This window comes from Sminthopsis crassicaudata, chromosome 3 (assembly GCF_048593235.1).
Source record: "Sminthopsis crassicaudata isolate SCR6 chromosome 3, ASM4859323v1, whole genome shotgun sequence".
In the NCBI taxonomy this organism is placed as follows: Eukaryota; Metazoa; Chordata; class Mammalia; order Dasyuromorphia; family Dasyuridae; genus Sminthopsis; species Sminthopsis crassicaudata.
In genome coordinates this window covers 655598160-655614503 of record NC_133619.1, presented here as the reverse complement: position 1 = coordinate 655614503, position 16344 = coordinate 655598160, and the positions used below count along the sequence as shown (strand labels likewise).

At 42.3% G+C, this 16344-nt stretch overlaps 1 protein-coding gene across 4 annotated transcripts; it reads left to right on the top strand.

Moving 5' to 3' along the window:
- The first annotated feature begins 913 nt into the window (after positions 1-913).
- LOC141564717 (uncharacterized) lies at positions 914-15385 on the top strand. Of its 4 annotated transcripts, none has more exons than XM_074307570.1 (5): positions 914-1184; positions 3002-3085; positions 9700-9826; positions 10568-10663; positions 13525-15385. In XM_074307570.1, the coding sequence occupies exons 2-5, from the start codon at positions 3038-3040 to the stop codon at positions 14925-14927; spliced, it is 1674 nt and encodes a 557-aa protein (XP_074163671.1). In that variant the 5' UTR covers positions 914-1184; positions 3002-3037; the 3' UTR covers positions 14928-15385. The 4 variants fall into 4 exon arrangements, with proteins under 4 accessions (XP_074163671.1, XP_074163670.1, XP_074163672.1 ...); XM_074307569.1 differs by having other exon boundaries at positions 915-1184; positions 2997-3085; XM_074307571.1 differs by lacking the exon at positions 914-1184 and adding an exon at positions 6298-6487 and having other exon boundaries at positions 2997-3085.
- Positions 15386-16344: the final 959 nt, after the last annotated feature.

Genomic DNA, 16344 nt, shown 5'->3' with positions numbered 1-16344 from the left:
GCTCTTTTCCCTTGGGACCAAGAGCTCCTCGAGGGTAAGAATTGTTCTGACCTTTCTTTATATGCCCAGCACTTGGCTCAGTGCCTTGCACACAGTAAGTGCTTAATAAATGTTAATGCTTAATAAGCTCTCGTTGCCTGGCCGTGGAATGCTTTTTGGATTCTGCTCGGCTCCCTTTACCCGGCCCCTGCCTTTTCCTACCCAGGTACCGAAAAGTTTGAGAGTAAAATCATTTCCCTAAAGACACGTCTGTTCTAACGATCCCAAAGGAGCGTTCCAGGCTCCCCGCAGGAGGCGGTGTCTAAAGCTAGCGAGGAGCACCAGGTCGCAAACCTGGACAAACTAGGGTGCGTGCTCCAGGGCGCGGGGTGCAGGGTGCAGAGAACAGGGGGCAAGGACCCAGGGCGCGGGGTGCAGGGTGCAGAGAACAGGGGGCAAGGACCCAGGGCGCGGGGTGCAGGGTGCAGAGAACAGGGGGCAAGGACCCAGGGCGCGGGGTGCAGGGTGCAGAGAACAGGGGGCACGGCAGAGAACAGAGGGCACGGCAGAGAACAGGGGGCAAGAACCCAGGGCGCGGGGTGCAGAGAACAGGGGGCAAGGACCCAGGGCGCGGGGTGCAGAGAACAGGGGGCAAGGACCCAGGGCGCGGGGTGCAGAGAACAGGGGGCACGGCCAAGGCTCCAGGATGGAGGGGGCACGGCGCGCGGCGCAGGGGCGAAGTGCGGGGCCAGGGGCCCAGGCAGCTTTTCGCAGCCCCGCGTGCACAGGGGGACTTTCTGCTTTGCCAGCCTAGGATGGCAGGCCAGCTCCAACCAAGATGGAGTTCCTGAGGGTCAGAGGGAGGTACGCTCCATTTCAGGCCCAATCCCGAGGCCTCAGGGGCGGGGCGGCCGGGCCTGGGAGGGCCCAGAGCCCGGAGCCCAGAGAGTGCCAACCCACGGAGGCCCCCCTTCTTCCTCTCTTCCCCTTCCCACGCGGCCCCGCCTCGGCAAGCTCAGCCCTGGACTCCTCCTCCAGGAAGCCTTCGGGCCTGAGATCGCAGGCTCGCAGCCTTCAGTGAACCAAGGGCTGGCCGAGGGGGCCCCGGCGGACCGAGCGTGGACCTCGGCCTTTGCTTCGGCCTCAGGCTCCGCCCCGCCTCTGCTGCCCTTTCCTGCTGCCTCCTCCTCCCGTGGGACCTCCCGGTGAGTGAAACTGGCTCCCCCGTGGGACTCAGCAGTCTGCTCTTCAGCCCGGCTCCGTCCCCACTCTTCCCCAGGCAGCCACCCGCGATACTGTCTTCTCCTTCCCGACCTTCTCCCCCGGCACCCCGCCTCTAGCTTCCCTCCCCCCCATTCCTGTCTTCAGCCCATTCCCCCCACCCCCCCACGCACCCCTTCTGATCCCGCCTCCGGCCTCCTCCCTCCAACCCTCTCTCTGCCCCCCATCCTTCCAGGTGCCCCGCCCCCAAACTCCTCCCCTCCATTCCGTCCGCGGCCCCTTCATCCCTCCGGGCGCCCCGCCTCCTCCCCTCTGCCCCGCCCTCTGCCCGCCCCTGCGCCTCCGCCCTCGGGGTCCTCTCCTTCCCGCCTCCCGAGTCGCGGGCCTCCGGGCTCCCCGGCACCGCGCCTTCCCCTTTGGGCCCCACCCCGCCCCGCCCCCGCCCCGCCTTCGGTCTCCCGGGTACCGTCCTTCCCCCAGTTGGAGCGGCCGCAGAAGGCCTTTTCTCCCTCCCGGCTTGCCTTCCATCCCCCAGGCTCCGTGCCCCCTATGTCCTGGAGGCCCGGCCTTTCAGCCCTCCAGCAGCCCCCCACAGGCCTCCGAGCGCTCCCCCCACCCTTCGGCTGTGTCGGGTTGGGAGGCACATGCCCCCTCCCCAGCGCCGGAGCCAGCTCCTGCTGCAGCTGCTAGCCCTCCAGGAGCCTCCGCTGCCCGCCCGCGCTGCCCGCGCGCCCTGGGCTGCCAGTGTCCCGCGCAGCCTGCCTCCCGCTTGTTCAGGAGTGGCCCCGTGGATCCTACTGCCCATTTCCCGGCAGAGATCGGGGGGCCATTTCCTTCTCCAGAGGACGGAGGCAGACCTTAGTGAATCCCCAGGGTCACCCGCTAGTGAGCGTCTGAGGCCGGGTTTGGGTGTGGAGTGGAGAGCGCTCTATCCACTGAGCCGTCTATCGACCCCTCTGCCTCCCAGCTCCGTTCTCTCTTCAGCCCTCACCCTCCACACTCAGACTTAATTTCTCTCCCAGCCTCCCCTTCACCTCGGATCCTATTCCAATCCTGGATTCCCTGCCCCATACTCAAAGCTCTTGGCTTAAATCTAGCCCCAGGTCCACCCTGGCCATTCCCGACCTGCCAGTGCCAGGGCCCTGGCCATCACCAAACCTTCCCCAGCATCCCTCCCTCCTGGATCAAAAAGTTTAGAGTTCTTAGCTTGGGGAGAATTTAAAATAATCTTTTAATAACCCTATTTGAAAATGACTGATTTTCTTTGTAATTATTTTCTTGATGCATTTAAGAATATCATTCTGAAAGGGGGGACACAGGCCATAGAACTCCCCAGACTCTCATTAGAGCCTCAAAAGTTTCTTATAGGAATTCAAACTTGGTTTTAGATACTCTATATGCTTGGGGGTGGGGATGAAAGGAGATAGGGAAGGGAGAGAATATGGGTAGAAAGCTCTGAATCTAAATTCAGTGATGTGCCTGCTTCTTTCATCCCATCTGGGACACAAATGCCCTTCCTGCTGTTTGGGTATCCGTAGGAAAAAAATTGAGGAGGAAGGGAGAGAGGAGCAAGAAGGGATGTCAAAAATTGTTTCTGGCCCAACCTTCCACGTTCCCAAACCTGACCTTTACTTCCCACCCTCTTTTGCCTTAAGCCTCTCCCCCAGAACAAGGTTGGGGCTCTTACTGTTCTTGGGACCTCCCTCTCTGTAGGTGTTTTTGGAGATGGCCAGTCTCTGGTCCGGGAGAGCAAGGGCAAGAGCCTTTCTCTTCAGGGATCCTTTTTTTATCCCTAGCTCAGCCTGTGGAAGACCCAGGACTGGCCCAAGAGGGGAGTATGGAGCCAGAGGGAATGGCCCCTGGAACTGAGAGAACGGTGCCCCTGGTAAGTGAAATCTACAGACTAGACAGACATCAGCAAATATGAAGATTTTCATAGAAAGAAAAAAGCAGAACAAGATTCAACAAGATAACATTATTTATGAATTGCTTTTTAAAAAAAAACAAATTAATTTAATACAGTAATAACTAGCTGTTGGATCCTGGTTAAGTCACTTCATCTCAGCCTAAATTTCTTCATTTTTAAAACTGGCCTAATGCTAGCATCTGTCTTGCTAGATTATTATGAAGATAAAGGGAAGGGAAGCATTTCTTAAGCACCTACTATGTGCCAGGCAATATGTTAAGTACTTCATATTATCTCATTTGAGATAAATAAAAGAAAATATTTATAAAGTGCTTTGCAAAGCTTAAAAGCTATACAAATAGCTCAATATGAGTTGTTTTCCTCTTCCCCCAACTATAAGAGCTGCTGTGAGTAATTCAGTCCCCATGGGTCCCTTCCTTCTGCTTTGATCATTTCCTGTGCACAAACACTTATTCAGCTCCTATCAGGTTTGATTGTTTCAGAATCACAGCATCTCAGTGGTGATGGAGACATTAGCAGTTATCTGTAACCCATGACTGAATGAGAATGCTGTCTGCCAAACAGCCCACACACCCAGATACCCACTGAGGGGAGCTCCATCCTTCCTGAAGTAGCCCATTCTACTTTTTGACAATTCTGTTGAATTGGAATTTTTTCCTTCAATTGAGTCTAAATTTGAGTCTTTACACCTCCTGCCTCTGCTCCTGGTTCTGTCTGTGCCAGAGAGAACAAGTCCAAGCTCTCCTTTCTGTGCTTGAGATACTCAGATTCAGCCACTATTCATGTCCCACAGAAATCTTTTCTGTGGATAAAAGCTCCAAACGTCCAGCAATTCTCAAAGGCCCCAATCTTATGGCCCTTTACCATCCTGCTCACCTTCTGGCTTTCCTTAAAGGTAGAACCCAGAACAAGACTTCAGAAGGGTCACTTCAGACCATGGTGACAAACAGAGGGTCTCATGTCTTTGACACTGGGCCTCTATAATGAGACCTAGGATGGCATTAGATTTTGGGCACCATACCACACAGTTGACTTGTGTTGAGATTGGAGTCCACTCAGACCCCCAGATCTGTATCAGTTGAGCTTCTCTCTTATACTTGTGAAAGGACTTTTTTCGAACCTGTGTACAATTCTACTTTCATCACTCTTAAATTTGATTACAATTAATCAGTAAGGTTTCAATCAGCACATATTGTGCTCCAATCATTGGGGATACAAATATAATAGTAAAACTACCAAGGGGTTTATATACTATCAAAGGGACTGCATGTCACTCACATGTAAGCACATAGGGGATATATCTCCTATTTGTCCCCCAAGGAAAGAGGTGATTGGGGGAAGAGGTGTCAACAACTTGGGGAAAGACCTGTCAAAGTAGGAGCACTTCATCTGACTTGAAGAAAACCAGGAATTCCAAGAGAAGCTGAGGAGGGGAAATGTCAGAGCTTCTCAGACATGGGGATAGCTTGTACAAAGGACACAGAAATAGGGGAAGAATGCCATTCGATAAGCATGCTGGGGACACTTTCACTTAGAAACCATGAGCAGAAATAACATGTAATGAGTGTGGAAAGCTAAGCTGGACAGGAGAAGGAGAGGGGGAAAGCAGACCAGAACAGCTCGCTACAGGATAGGATGGGGCTGAGCTTGTTTCTAAGTGGTCTACACCCCAGAGTTACAGTTGGCTCAAGGCAATACAGTTTCTCCTGAGCTGTGACCCTGCATTCTTTTCTGACAGTGGCCTTGATATATACATCTAGAAAGTTTACTAGTTGAATTCATGCTGGAAAATTTCCAGGACAGCTCAAGAGAATCTGCTGAAGATCCCAGAACTCAATAAGTTGTCCTCAAGTCATCAAATAGCTTTAAGTACATTCTGGGTTTTAGCATTTTTTTTTTTTTTTGAGCTGTGGTATTGTTGATGTCAACAATACTGTAAATTTCTTTTGTAAAAAAAAATAAACATTTTGTCCATGTTGAGTTCCTTGGAATTGATCTTTGATATTGGCTCTTAAATGTTAAGTTTTATTAAATTTTATTTATTAAATGTTAAAATTAAGTTTGGATTTGGTTGATAGAAAGTCCTGAAAATCTGCAAGTTTATTGAATGTCCATTTTTCTTGTTCAATACTATAGATAATTTTGCTGGATATGATATTTTTGGCCACAGGCTTAGTTCTTTTGATTGTTGGTAGATATGAGTCTAGGACCTGTGTTTTTTTTTTTTTTTTTTTTTATTGTAGGTGCTAAGTCCTGTACAATTCTAATTGTAGTTCCAGTCTATTTGAACTAATTTTTTTGTTTGTTTATTTCTTTCAAAATTTTCTCTTTGATCGGGTTTTGTTCCTTCGAAATTTGGCAATAATGTTCCTATGTGTTTTCCACAAAGGATCTCATTATGGTGGTGATCGATGGATTTTTTCTATTCCTACTTTCCCCTCATGTTCTGTCATTCTAGGACAATTTTCTTCAATTATTTCTTGCATTATTGTGTCAAGGTCCTTTGGTCACAACTTTCAGGCAGTACAATTATTCTTATATTTTCTCTTCTTGATCTGTCCTCCAAATCTGTCATTTTTCTTATGTTTCAAATTCTGTTCTGTTTTTTTCATACTTTATAATCGGTTTTGTTATTTCTTGGTCTCTCATGGCTTCACTGGCTGCCCTCACCTAATTCTAATTTTCAGAGTTAGTTTCATTTTTGAGGCTCTATCTCCTTTTCTAGCTGGTTAACTTTTTTTTTTTTTTCATAATCTTCTTGTTTTCCTTTGATTTTTTAAGTTGTTTTTTTTAGAGTTCTTCTATAAATTCTCTCTGGGCAGGGAGCTATTTCACAGTATTCTTTGGGACAGGAGTTTTTTTTTTTTTTTACTTCAGTGTCTTCCTGTGAAGTTGAACTCTGGTCTTCCCTGTTCTCATAGTATGTTTCTATGGTGGGGTTTTTTTCTTCTTTGCTGGTTCCTTTTTTTTTTTTTTTTTTTAAATAAGAGATATTAGTGTAAGTACCTCTAATCCTGGGGTGGGGGATGGTATCTCTAGCTTCCCTTCATCTCTCCCCTATGACCAGGAATCCTAAACCAAGAGTTCCCTACTTCTGCAAGTGCCCACAGCCAGCAACGCCCATGCCCCCTGCTTGTGCACTCCTGGTGTGCTGTCTCCTTCTCTCCCAGGGCCAAATCTCAGCAGCTCAGCTGTGCCTGATGTTCCCAATCAGCTGAGGTTCATTCAGTCTTCCAGACTCAGACCTGGATTCCGAGCAGTCCGGGAGGTGAAGGTCTGTGCTTCCTCCTGAGGCTCCGGACTCACCTAGTCACCTCTGGCCTCCTGTTTGCACTTCATACGGGTTAATCCTGGCCCCAGGTATTTCTTCAGATCTTCCTGGCTTTTATCTGGGGGATACCTTTTCTGCCCCAAGTCTTCTTGATTTTTTTTTTAACCAATCTATATTTGCCCTGAGGTGCAATTTTGTTCTATTTGTGGGGGAAATGGGGAGAACTTGAAATTTGCCAATCTACTCTGCCATCTTCCCAGAATCCTCAATTATTTCTAACAATAAATCTATATGACAATTCCATGCTCTTATTTTCAACTTCTGGTTCCTTTCTTTGCTTTCATCTCTCTGTCACTGTCTTTGTTTCTGTCTCTCTCTCCCTCCTCCTTTTCTCCCTCTCTCCTCTCCCTCTTTCTATTCCTTTCCCTCTCCTTCTCTCTCTCTTCCTCTTCCTTTCTCCCTCTCTTTCTCTTCACCTCTTGCCCTCTCCTCTTTCTCTGTCTGTCTGTCTCTTTGTCTCTCTGTCTTTGTCTCTGTCTCTCTGCCTGTCTACATCTCTCCCTTTCTGTTTGTTTCTCTCTTTCAGTTTCTCTCTCCCTCTCTCCCTCCTCCCTTTCTCCTCCTCCTCCTCTTCTTGTTCTTTTGTTCTTGTTCTTTCTCCGTCTCTCTCTGCCTCTCTACATATCTCCCTTTCTGTTTGTTTCTCTTTCAGTTTCTCTCTCCCTCTCTCCTTCCCTCCATTCCCCCCTCTGCCCCCCCCCTCTCTCTCTCTGCCTCTGTCTCTCTGTTGCTCTCATTTTCTCTCTCTCTGTGTTTTCCAATCATTTTCAGTTGTGTCTAACAGAGAGACAGTTAGGAAGAGAGATAGAGACAAAGAGAGACAGAGAGAAGGGGAAAAAAGAATTTTTGAGTTGACTTTAAGGAGGCACAAAGTCATGGGTGCAAAGGCCTTGACATGAGAAATTCTGTAAGGAATAGAGAGGATAGGTGGGCTGTATTAAAGAGTGAAGGATAGGAGTGATGTCGAATGAGACTGGAAGAGCCAAGCTTGTGAAGGTCTTTAACAACTACATAAAATATATATCCTTTAAAACCAAATAAAGATCCATTTAAGTAAAGGCAGATGATAGCACAGTGAATGGGTTGCCAGATCTGCAGTCAGGAAGACTTACCTTCATGAATTCAAATCTGACATCAGAGACTTAGTAGCTGTGCGACTTAGGGCAAGATACATAATCTGTTTCTTTCAGATTCCTCATCTGTAAAATGAGCTGGAGAAGGAGATGGCAAATCACTCCAGTGTCTTTGTCAAGAAAATCCCAAAGAGCATCACAAGGACAACAAATGGAAAAAAAGAGCCATTTCAGCATTCAGAGCCTGCCTTCTTTTCTTTTTTTTCCCCTTCCTCCTACTCCTTACCCTAATTTAAGGGCTATCATATGTGCATGTGTGTGTATATGTATTTTGTGTATATATATATATATATACACACACATACATATAAGTATCTATAATATATGCATATATATTATGTTATACATACATACACACACATACACACACACACACACACACACACACACACACACACATATATATATATATATATATACTTCAATCTAATTCAGACAAAATCAGTTCTTTCTTTGGGAATGGATAGCATTTTAATATCATCAGTCCTTCAGAGTAGTTTAGGATCATTATATTGCTGAGTCATGAACAAGCATTTCTTAAAAGAAGAATTGCCAACTATTAACAATCAAATGTGAGAATTCTCTGAATCACCAATAAGAAGAGAAATCCCGTGACCAAAAATAGGACCAGTCAGTACTGGCGGCACTGTGGGAAGACAGGTATGGAACTGATTATTGGTAAAGTGATGACTGAGTATAATCATTCTGGCTCCTTGAATCAGAGTTTTTCCTGCTAGGCAAGGAATTCAGCTTTAAAAAGTAAAGCCCATATATGCCCCAATGTTTCCACTTCAAATTTAGTAGTAGCAAATAAGAGAAACAAGGCAGATGCTTGTTGATTAGGGAATAGAACATGAAGGTAATGCAATATCACTGTGCTTCAAGAAACAAAGAATATGATAAATATAGAGACACTTGCAAGGACTTGTATAACGGATGCAATGTAAAGTAAGGAGATCCAAGCAAATATCATACTCAATCACTACAATAATGTAAATGGAAAGAATAACCACTCCCAAACAGTTAACCTGTTTCTCTTAAAAACAAAACAAAACAAAACAACTTTATTAAAAGGATGATTTTCTAGGATGGAATGGGCAGTGACACAGGAACAAATCAAGGCAATATTAAATAAAAGGTACCAATAAAATTTTATTTTTTAAAAAACAATTCTCTTCATATTTCTCTTAAAGATAAGAGCCAGAATCTTTCTTGGAGAGCAAAGCATGTTGTATTTTTTTTCCTCCCCTTCATTAACCCCAAGGAATTCTTTTTTGGAGGATACATTTTTCTTTCTAGATTCTCACAAACTATTCATAGAATTTTCTTTATAAAGTTTCTTTATAAAAATATCACTTAGGATATCTTCAACAAAGAGAAGATCTAATTCAGTTCCAATTGATCAATGATGAACAGAATCAGCTACATCCAGAGAAGGAACACTGGGAAATGAGTGTAAACTGTTTGCATTTTTTATTTTTCTTCCCAGGTTATTTTTACCTTCTGAATCCAATTCTCCCTGTGCAACAAGAAATTCGGTTCTGCACGCATATATTGTATCTGGGATATATTATAACATATCTAATATGTATAAGACTGCCTGCCATCTAGGGGAAGGGGTGGAGGGAAGGAAAGGAAAAATCAAAAAAGAAGTGAGTGCAAGGGATAATATTGTAAAAATTTACCCATGCATATGTACTGTCAAAAAAAGTTATAATTATAAAATTTAAAAAAAAGAGTGAAAAAAATATCACTTAGCATAGTTTTGGTGAGAAAGGAGGTTCCTATCGCCTTGTCTTTCCGTATCTTCTCTGCAGATCCTCACAAAACCTTAATAATGACACATAATAGACATGTCTTCTATCTCTATATCTTCATAATAAGGCATTTCTCAACGTCTTTCAAATGCTAACTCAAACTGTTCTTCCCAACATTCCATTTAGTTCTTAAATTATGGTTTCAAATATTGATTTATGAGCATGGTGACCTTTGAACCGGTCTGTTATCTTCTTTAAACATGATTTTTCTCCTCTGTACATTGAGAATGCTGAACTAGGTGATCTCTAAAGTCTTTTCAGATTTAATTCCTATGGCCTTTATTATTTTAGAAATCTGTGACTTTCAAGGATGTGGCTGTGGACTTCAGCCAGGAGGAGTGGTGCCTTCTTGACTCTTCTCAGAAGGAACTGTACAAGGAAGTCATGCTGGAGATCTTTCAGAGCCTACTCTCTTTAGGTGAGAACAGTTTACTTGCTCTTTCCTCTCCTCTTCTGCACAGAATATGAAGTATTTATCCATCAATAGAAACCAGAAGATCTTTAGTCCTTTCTATCCAAGAGTTAGAGTCCCTGATGCTCTCTGTTCTTATATAAAACCTAGTAGGAATCTGGGAGTTTGATTTGCTGTTTTTGAGACTGTCTCTTAATGTTCCTGGGGAATTTACATCAAAGATGAAATCAGTTGAAGAATTTCAGACTCAGAAATGATCTGAGAGATTATCAAGTCTCTGATTTCCTATACTTCCTCTGCTTCCTACCTAATTAATGGTCAAACATTTTTTGCTTGAAAACCTCCTCTGAAGGGAACTCCTCAACTCTTGAGGCAACCCCTTTCCTTTGGGATGCTTTCTCATTGGGATGCCCTTCCCCACATAGGACCTCCATTTGTAATCTTCTGCTTCTAGTCCTGCCCTCAGAGGCCTAGCAGAAAAAAGTCTGTCTTTACTCTTTTAATTATATTAAATTCCATTGAAGATATTAGAATCATGGAAATTTCTTTAAGAAGGGGACTGGGCAGAGAACCAATTTTCTGATCCCAAATGGGTTTAATGAATGCCCCCCTCCTCTCCTGTAGCTCCCAACAGCATATCTAAAGGGCTCTTGAAACACACCCTTCCCTGAATGTCCCTTTTCCCTGAAGAACACTGAATTCTGGGATTCTCTGTGTGCTCAGGCCTCCCTTATTTACCATGTGCAGGGCTTCCAGTTCCCAAAGCGAATCTGATCTCCCAAGTGGACCAAGCAGAAATACCGTGGATCCTGAAGGAAGTAGATACAAAGAGCTCTGGTCTAGGTGAGTGAATGAATGGGCTCTGGGCTTGGGAAGTCTTCTTCTGGAGATAGCAAGTACATTTGGAAATATAGAATAAATCATGCTCCTCAAATTCCCCCAGGTCATTTGAAAAGGGTTAAGACTTTTTATATAAAACATTGTTATAAAACCCTTTTTATCAACATGAGTTATTTTCTTCATTTCTCTTGTGGGATCTTTGCATCCCTGAAAAAAAGAATGGTTCTCTGTATGACATAAAGCTTCTCTCCTCCCCAATATTCAGGGGTCTCTTTTGTCCCAGAAGTCATTCCTCTGAGTCACTTTCCCTAACTTGTCATTGAGCCAGCAGTATTTCACTTCCTAATAGATTAAAGCAATTTCCCAAGCCTGAAGAAGGGCTTGAAATAGGGTAATTGTTTTCTATTGTCCAGGATGCTCAAATCACCTTAGAAGGATGACATCTAGCTGTGGAATAAAGTATATCTCCTTTTATGAATGACTCACATTGATATCTGCTTAAGAAATGCTTTAGGAGCAAATAGAAGTTCAATAAACAGCTCATCAACTTTTATAAAGTGGAATTTCCAGGATTCAACCCTGGGCAAGTCGCTTAATCCCAATTGCCTCAGCAAAGAACAAACAAACACATAAATAAATACATGGGTTCAACAAGTCACTTGGTTGAGGAGATATGTCTAGACCACAGTTCATGCAAAAACAAAACAAAACAAAACAGCAGAATAAAAAATGAGACAAGGCAGTCCAGAAACTCTCCTGAACTTTAGCTGCAGGGATAGAAACTGTCTTTAATGAGGGACAGCCTATTGTTAGGGGATCTGTTGTGATCTCCCTGGAATATTTGTTTCTCGACACTCCATGTCATGAGGATATTTCTATATTTTCACAAGAAAAATAAAGGGTCAACAGGTTTGTGTGGGCTCTGTTTAACCCACACTAAGGTGAGGGCAGGGCCACGGAAGTTTAAATGGTAAAGTATTGAATGAATTAATGAAAGAACATTTATTAAGCAACTATTTTGTAAAATACATAGTGCTAAGGGCTGGAATTTTAAATTAAAAGGCAAGAAATACCTTGTTCTCAAGAAATTAATTTCTAAATGGGAAGAGAAAATTTAGAGCTTTTGGTTCCAAGTCCAACAGAAAGATCTCATGGCCCTCGTGCAGAGGTATTGCATATTATTTAATGTCATTTAATAAAATAAAATCCTAGCCATTTCTGATACGGAACTATATGACAATGTCAGAAATTGTTATAGTAAGAGAGTTGCTTTTGTGGGACTTCAGTAGCAGAGACCACTGAAGAGGTAGGGATGTGGCCCCCATGAAAATAGTTTGTAATCTCTAAGGGTTGCTTCCCAGGTTGATGACTGTGTATCACTGGCAATTACTTGAGGGAAATTGTCTCAAGTAATAGAATAAGGATAGAATAAGGCAGATATTTTGAGTAAGATCCATTTATTGACAATGATGAGTATTTTTTTTTTAAACAAAGCCAGTCTATTGAGCCCTAGGAAACTTGGTAGTTGTGGAACATTACTAATGGCCATATTAAGAAAAGTGGACTGACATTCAAGTAAGACTAACCACACCCCTTTCTGACAGTTATTTTCTTAAACCCATTTGCATCCTTTAATCTTTGCTTGGGGATCAAACTACCAGGGATCAAGGCTTCCTTAATTTCTCAAGGACTGGCAACAACAGATGCCATTTCTTTTGGGTATGGTACCATGTTAACTGTGAGACTTAAAAATAATAAATCAGTGTCCAGGAGCTGAAGGTATAGTAGATAACTTTTTCTTTGTATAATTTTAAACCAATTATGAGGGAAAGATAAATTCTTCTACTCAAGGACATGGAAAGTGGCTTTAGACAGATGCAGACACAATTATTAAATTAATACAGCATAGAAAACACAGAAAAGCAGAAAGATAAAACACATTCATTACTGACTGATAAAAAATAAAAATAATTAATGAACTTTTGGGAAAAAAATGACTATGCTCAAGTAGAGAGAGCTAGTTCCTGTCTGTAGAAAGAGCTCTGGACTAGAATTGGAATTGGAACACCTCCCTTATTAGCAGTGTGGCTTTTATCCTCTCACAGAGTCCATTTCCTGAGTAGTAAAGTATAAAGAATGCTTGCCTTTCCTGTGTCAGGAAGATGTCGGGAAGATGTAGTGTGAAATCATGAGAACCTTTTTGTAAAGAAAATCCTAAAAATTCAAGCTAAAATTTTTTATTTTTTTCTTGATTGTTCCATTTCAAATGTGAAGATTCTGCTTCTTGAGCCACTTAATGAAGAACCATTCATTACCAATTTATAAGTGGCCAGAATTGTAATGAGGATCCAGGTAGAAAAAGTCAGATGTTCCCTATTTTTAAGGAACTCATACTCTATTAGCTTCAGTGTAGTTACAAAGGCCCAGAAATCCTAAATCCAGGTAAATGGCAATGTACTGGACACTTTGGTAGCATCACTAATAGGTCAGAAGGCAGTTCTGGGTAATCTGGAGGGCAGAGGTCTGGAGGACCTTAGAAGGCAATGGCAAAGCAGATGATCAGACTTCATGGCTCCACCTCTTGGATAGGAATAGAGTTTAGTTACTCCTGTCTTACTGAAGCCATGTTAGTAGTCAAGAAGCTCTGATGCTTTCCAGGTGGCCAAGGGAAGGAATAAGGGAAAGGAAAGGGAGAAGAGCACTCTGTACTGTATTAGGACTATGACTGGCTAGCTTAGATGTGCTCTAGGCATTCAAGGAGGGAGGAGGGTAAGGAGAAAGTGACTGAAATGACCAATTGTAAACTAGTTTTCTTTCTACCTGTAAAAGTAAAGTTATGTATTTTTCTCTTTTTGTTCCTTCAGATGGGGAGACCAAACCAAAAATCAAGGAAACAACAGAAAAGCTGAGCGTTTCCTGTGATTTAAAATTAAGAGAGATTTGGGATTCAGATGTCAGGTTAGGGAAGAAGCAAGGCAACTGGGAGAATGATTCAAAACAACTAAAAATGATCCTCAGGAAAACTAGTGAAGGAAAAGGTGATAAACATAATGAATTGGAAAGAAAGTCTAATCAGAGGTCAAAGATTCATCATGAATACACTGAAAGTAAGAGGAGCTCACGGCAATATTCAGACTTATATGAATGTAAGGAAATCACCTCAGGGAATGGATATTCCAAATATAGGAGCTATGAGGAGTGTTTTGATGAGGAGATAGATCTTATTCAGCATCATGGAGTGAAAAGTTTTCAAGATGATCACTGTGAGACATCCTTGAGCTTGAGTCCAGATTGTATTAGTCATCAGAAGAGTAATACTGGACAAATGCCTTATAATTACAATGAACACAGTATAACCTATAACTCATCTCTTAGTCTACATCAGAAAGTTTCTACGGGAAAGAAATCTTATGAATGTAATCAATGTGGAAAGACCTTTTTTCGGAATACAGATCTTAGTCAACATCAGAAAATTCACAGTGTAGAAAAGGCTTATAAGTGTAATGAATGTGGGAAGGCTTTTAGCCAGAGTAGAGACCTTCATAGACATCAGAGGATCCATACTGGAGAAAAGCCCTATAGATGTAACGAATGTGGGAAGGCCTTTAGTTATAGCTCATCCCTTATTGCACATCAGAGAATCCATTCTGGAGAAAAACCTTATGAATGCAATCAGTGTGGAAAGGCTTTTAGAAACCACTCCAACCTTGCTGTCCATCAGAGGATTCATACTGGGGAGAAGCCTTATAAATGTAATGAATGTGGAAAAGCTTTTAGCCAGAGCAGAGACCTTCTTCGACATCAGAACATTCACACTGGAGAGAAACCCTATAAATGTAACGAATGTGAGAAGGCCTTTAGCCAGAGCAGAGACCTTCTTCGACATCAGAACATTCATACTAGAGGGAAACCTTATAAATGTAATGAATGTGAGAAGTCCTTCAGCCAGAGTACATCCCTCCTTACCCATCAGAGTATCCATGCTGGCGAGAGGCCCTACAAATGTAACGAATGTGGGAAAGCCTTCAGTCGAAGCTCGAATCTTAGAGTACATCAGAGGATCCACACTGGAGAGAAGCCTTATGAATGCAATGAATGTGGGAAGGCCTTTATCCTAAAATCATCTCTTATTTTGCATCAGAAGGTTCATACTGGAGAGAAAACTTCTAAATATAATCAACGTGGAAAAGCTTTTAGACAGAATTTTCACTTTGTTGCACATCAGAGAATTCATACTGGTGAGAAGCCCTATAAATGTAATGGATGAAGGAAGGTCTTCTTCTACAGTTCACACCTTACTAGCAATGATAGAAGTTGTATTGGAATGAATCTAACTGATGTGGGAAGGAAGGCCTTTAGCTGGAGCACAGGCTTTCTAGGATAATGGAAAATTCATACCGTTAGGTAAAGCCATAGAAATGCAGTTAATTTTTTCTGTGAATGCCTTATTGTCTGTCATTTCTTATTGCCCAATAATACCCTAGAATATTGATAGACTATACTTTTTTTCTCTCATTCTCCAATTATTAGTATTCTCTTTGTGTGCAGTTCTTAGCTACCCAAGAGAAGTGCTGCTGTGAATATTTTAATGTATAGTGGACTTTTCCATCTGCCATTGACTTTTGGGGGATATAAGCCTAGTAGTAGAGTTGGCTGACCAAAGGGTGTGGAGAGTTGTGAGTTTTCTTGTATAATCCATTTGTACATTAAATAAAAATATTTCAAGTTTTGTTGGCTTGAATTTTGGAAACACCAGCAAATAAAACACTTTCCATACACAAAGAAGTGTGTACTCAAGATGATCGTTACAGGCTGCCTCTTTTATTTATTTATTTATTTGTTTGTTTGTTTGTTTGTTTGTTTATTTATTTATTTATTACAGCATATTATTGTTTTGTACTTGGCTCTTCCACTGATCTTGGTTCCCCTTGGAATCCTTTTGTATGCAAAACTCTTTTTCCCCAAACTACATCATTATCATTTATAACTCTGAAAAAAATTAATCAATATCATCAAAGCTCTTTCCTTGATCATCCCACCACAAGAGAAAATTCTCCATGAGCCAGTTTTACACAAACCTCCTGTTCTCTTCAGAGTTTTATTTTCATGATAAATGGGATAGCACAGAAATCCATCTTCAGCTTGTTGTGATATAAGATGTGTCTTATCCTAATCATATTACATTATTTTGCACTTTTTCAGCAGTACTTGTTCAAAAGATAATTCCTCTCCAAGGTATTTATATTTTTGAGTTTAGCAAAGAGCTGGCTTTTGGTTTTGTCTATTTAGTTTTGCTTGCCTCATCTGTTACCTGAATTCTATGTGAATTGACGCAGAGCAAAGTAAGCAAAAATCCTCAAACACTGTGATGATCACAGTGTAAAATGGAAATTAGAAGTCTGAGGAACTGAGGCATTGGTGAAGATCTCACAAGAAAAGGTGAAAAGTATCTCCTTCCTTCCAGAAGGGATATGAGGGAGTTATATATTTGTATATATACAGCGAGTATAGTAGACTTCATAAACAGAGAAACAGTTTTGGAGGTTTTTGCTAAATTGTTTCTGTTTCATGAAGGAAGGGAAAGAACAAATACTGAAGCACTTACCACCTTCCAAGCACTATACAAATATCTCATTTGGATCCTAAAATAACCCTGGGAGATAAGCACTATTCTTATTCCTATT

Bases quoted from the DNA above. Each gene is read 5' to 3' on its own strand.
- LOC141564717 (XM_074307570.1), top strand. From the start codon at position 3,038: ATGGAGCCAGAGGGAATGGCCCCTGGAACTGAGAGAACGGTGCCCCTG. The intron at 9,827-10,567 runs GTGAGAACAGTT...TACCATGTGCAG, and splicing joins TCAGAGCCTACTCTCTTTAG to GGCTTCCAGTTCCCAAAGCG. The intron at 10,664-13,524 runs GTGAGTGAATGA...TTGTTCCTTCAG, and splicing joins TACAAAGAGCTCTGGTCTAG to ATGGGGAGACCAAACCAAAA.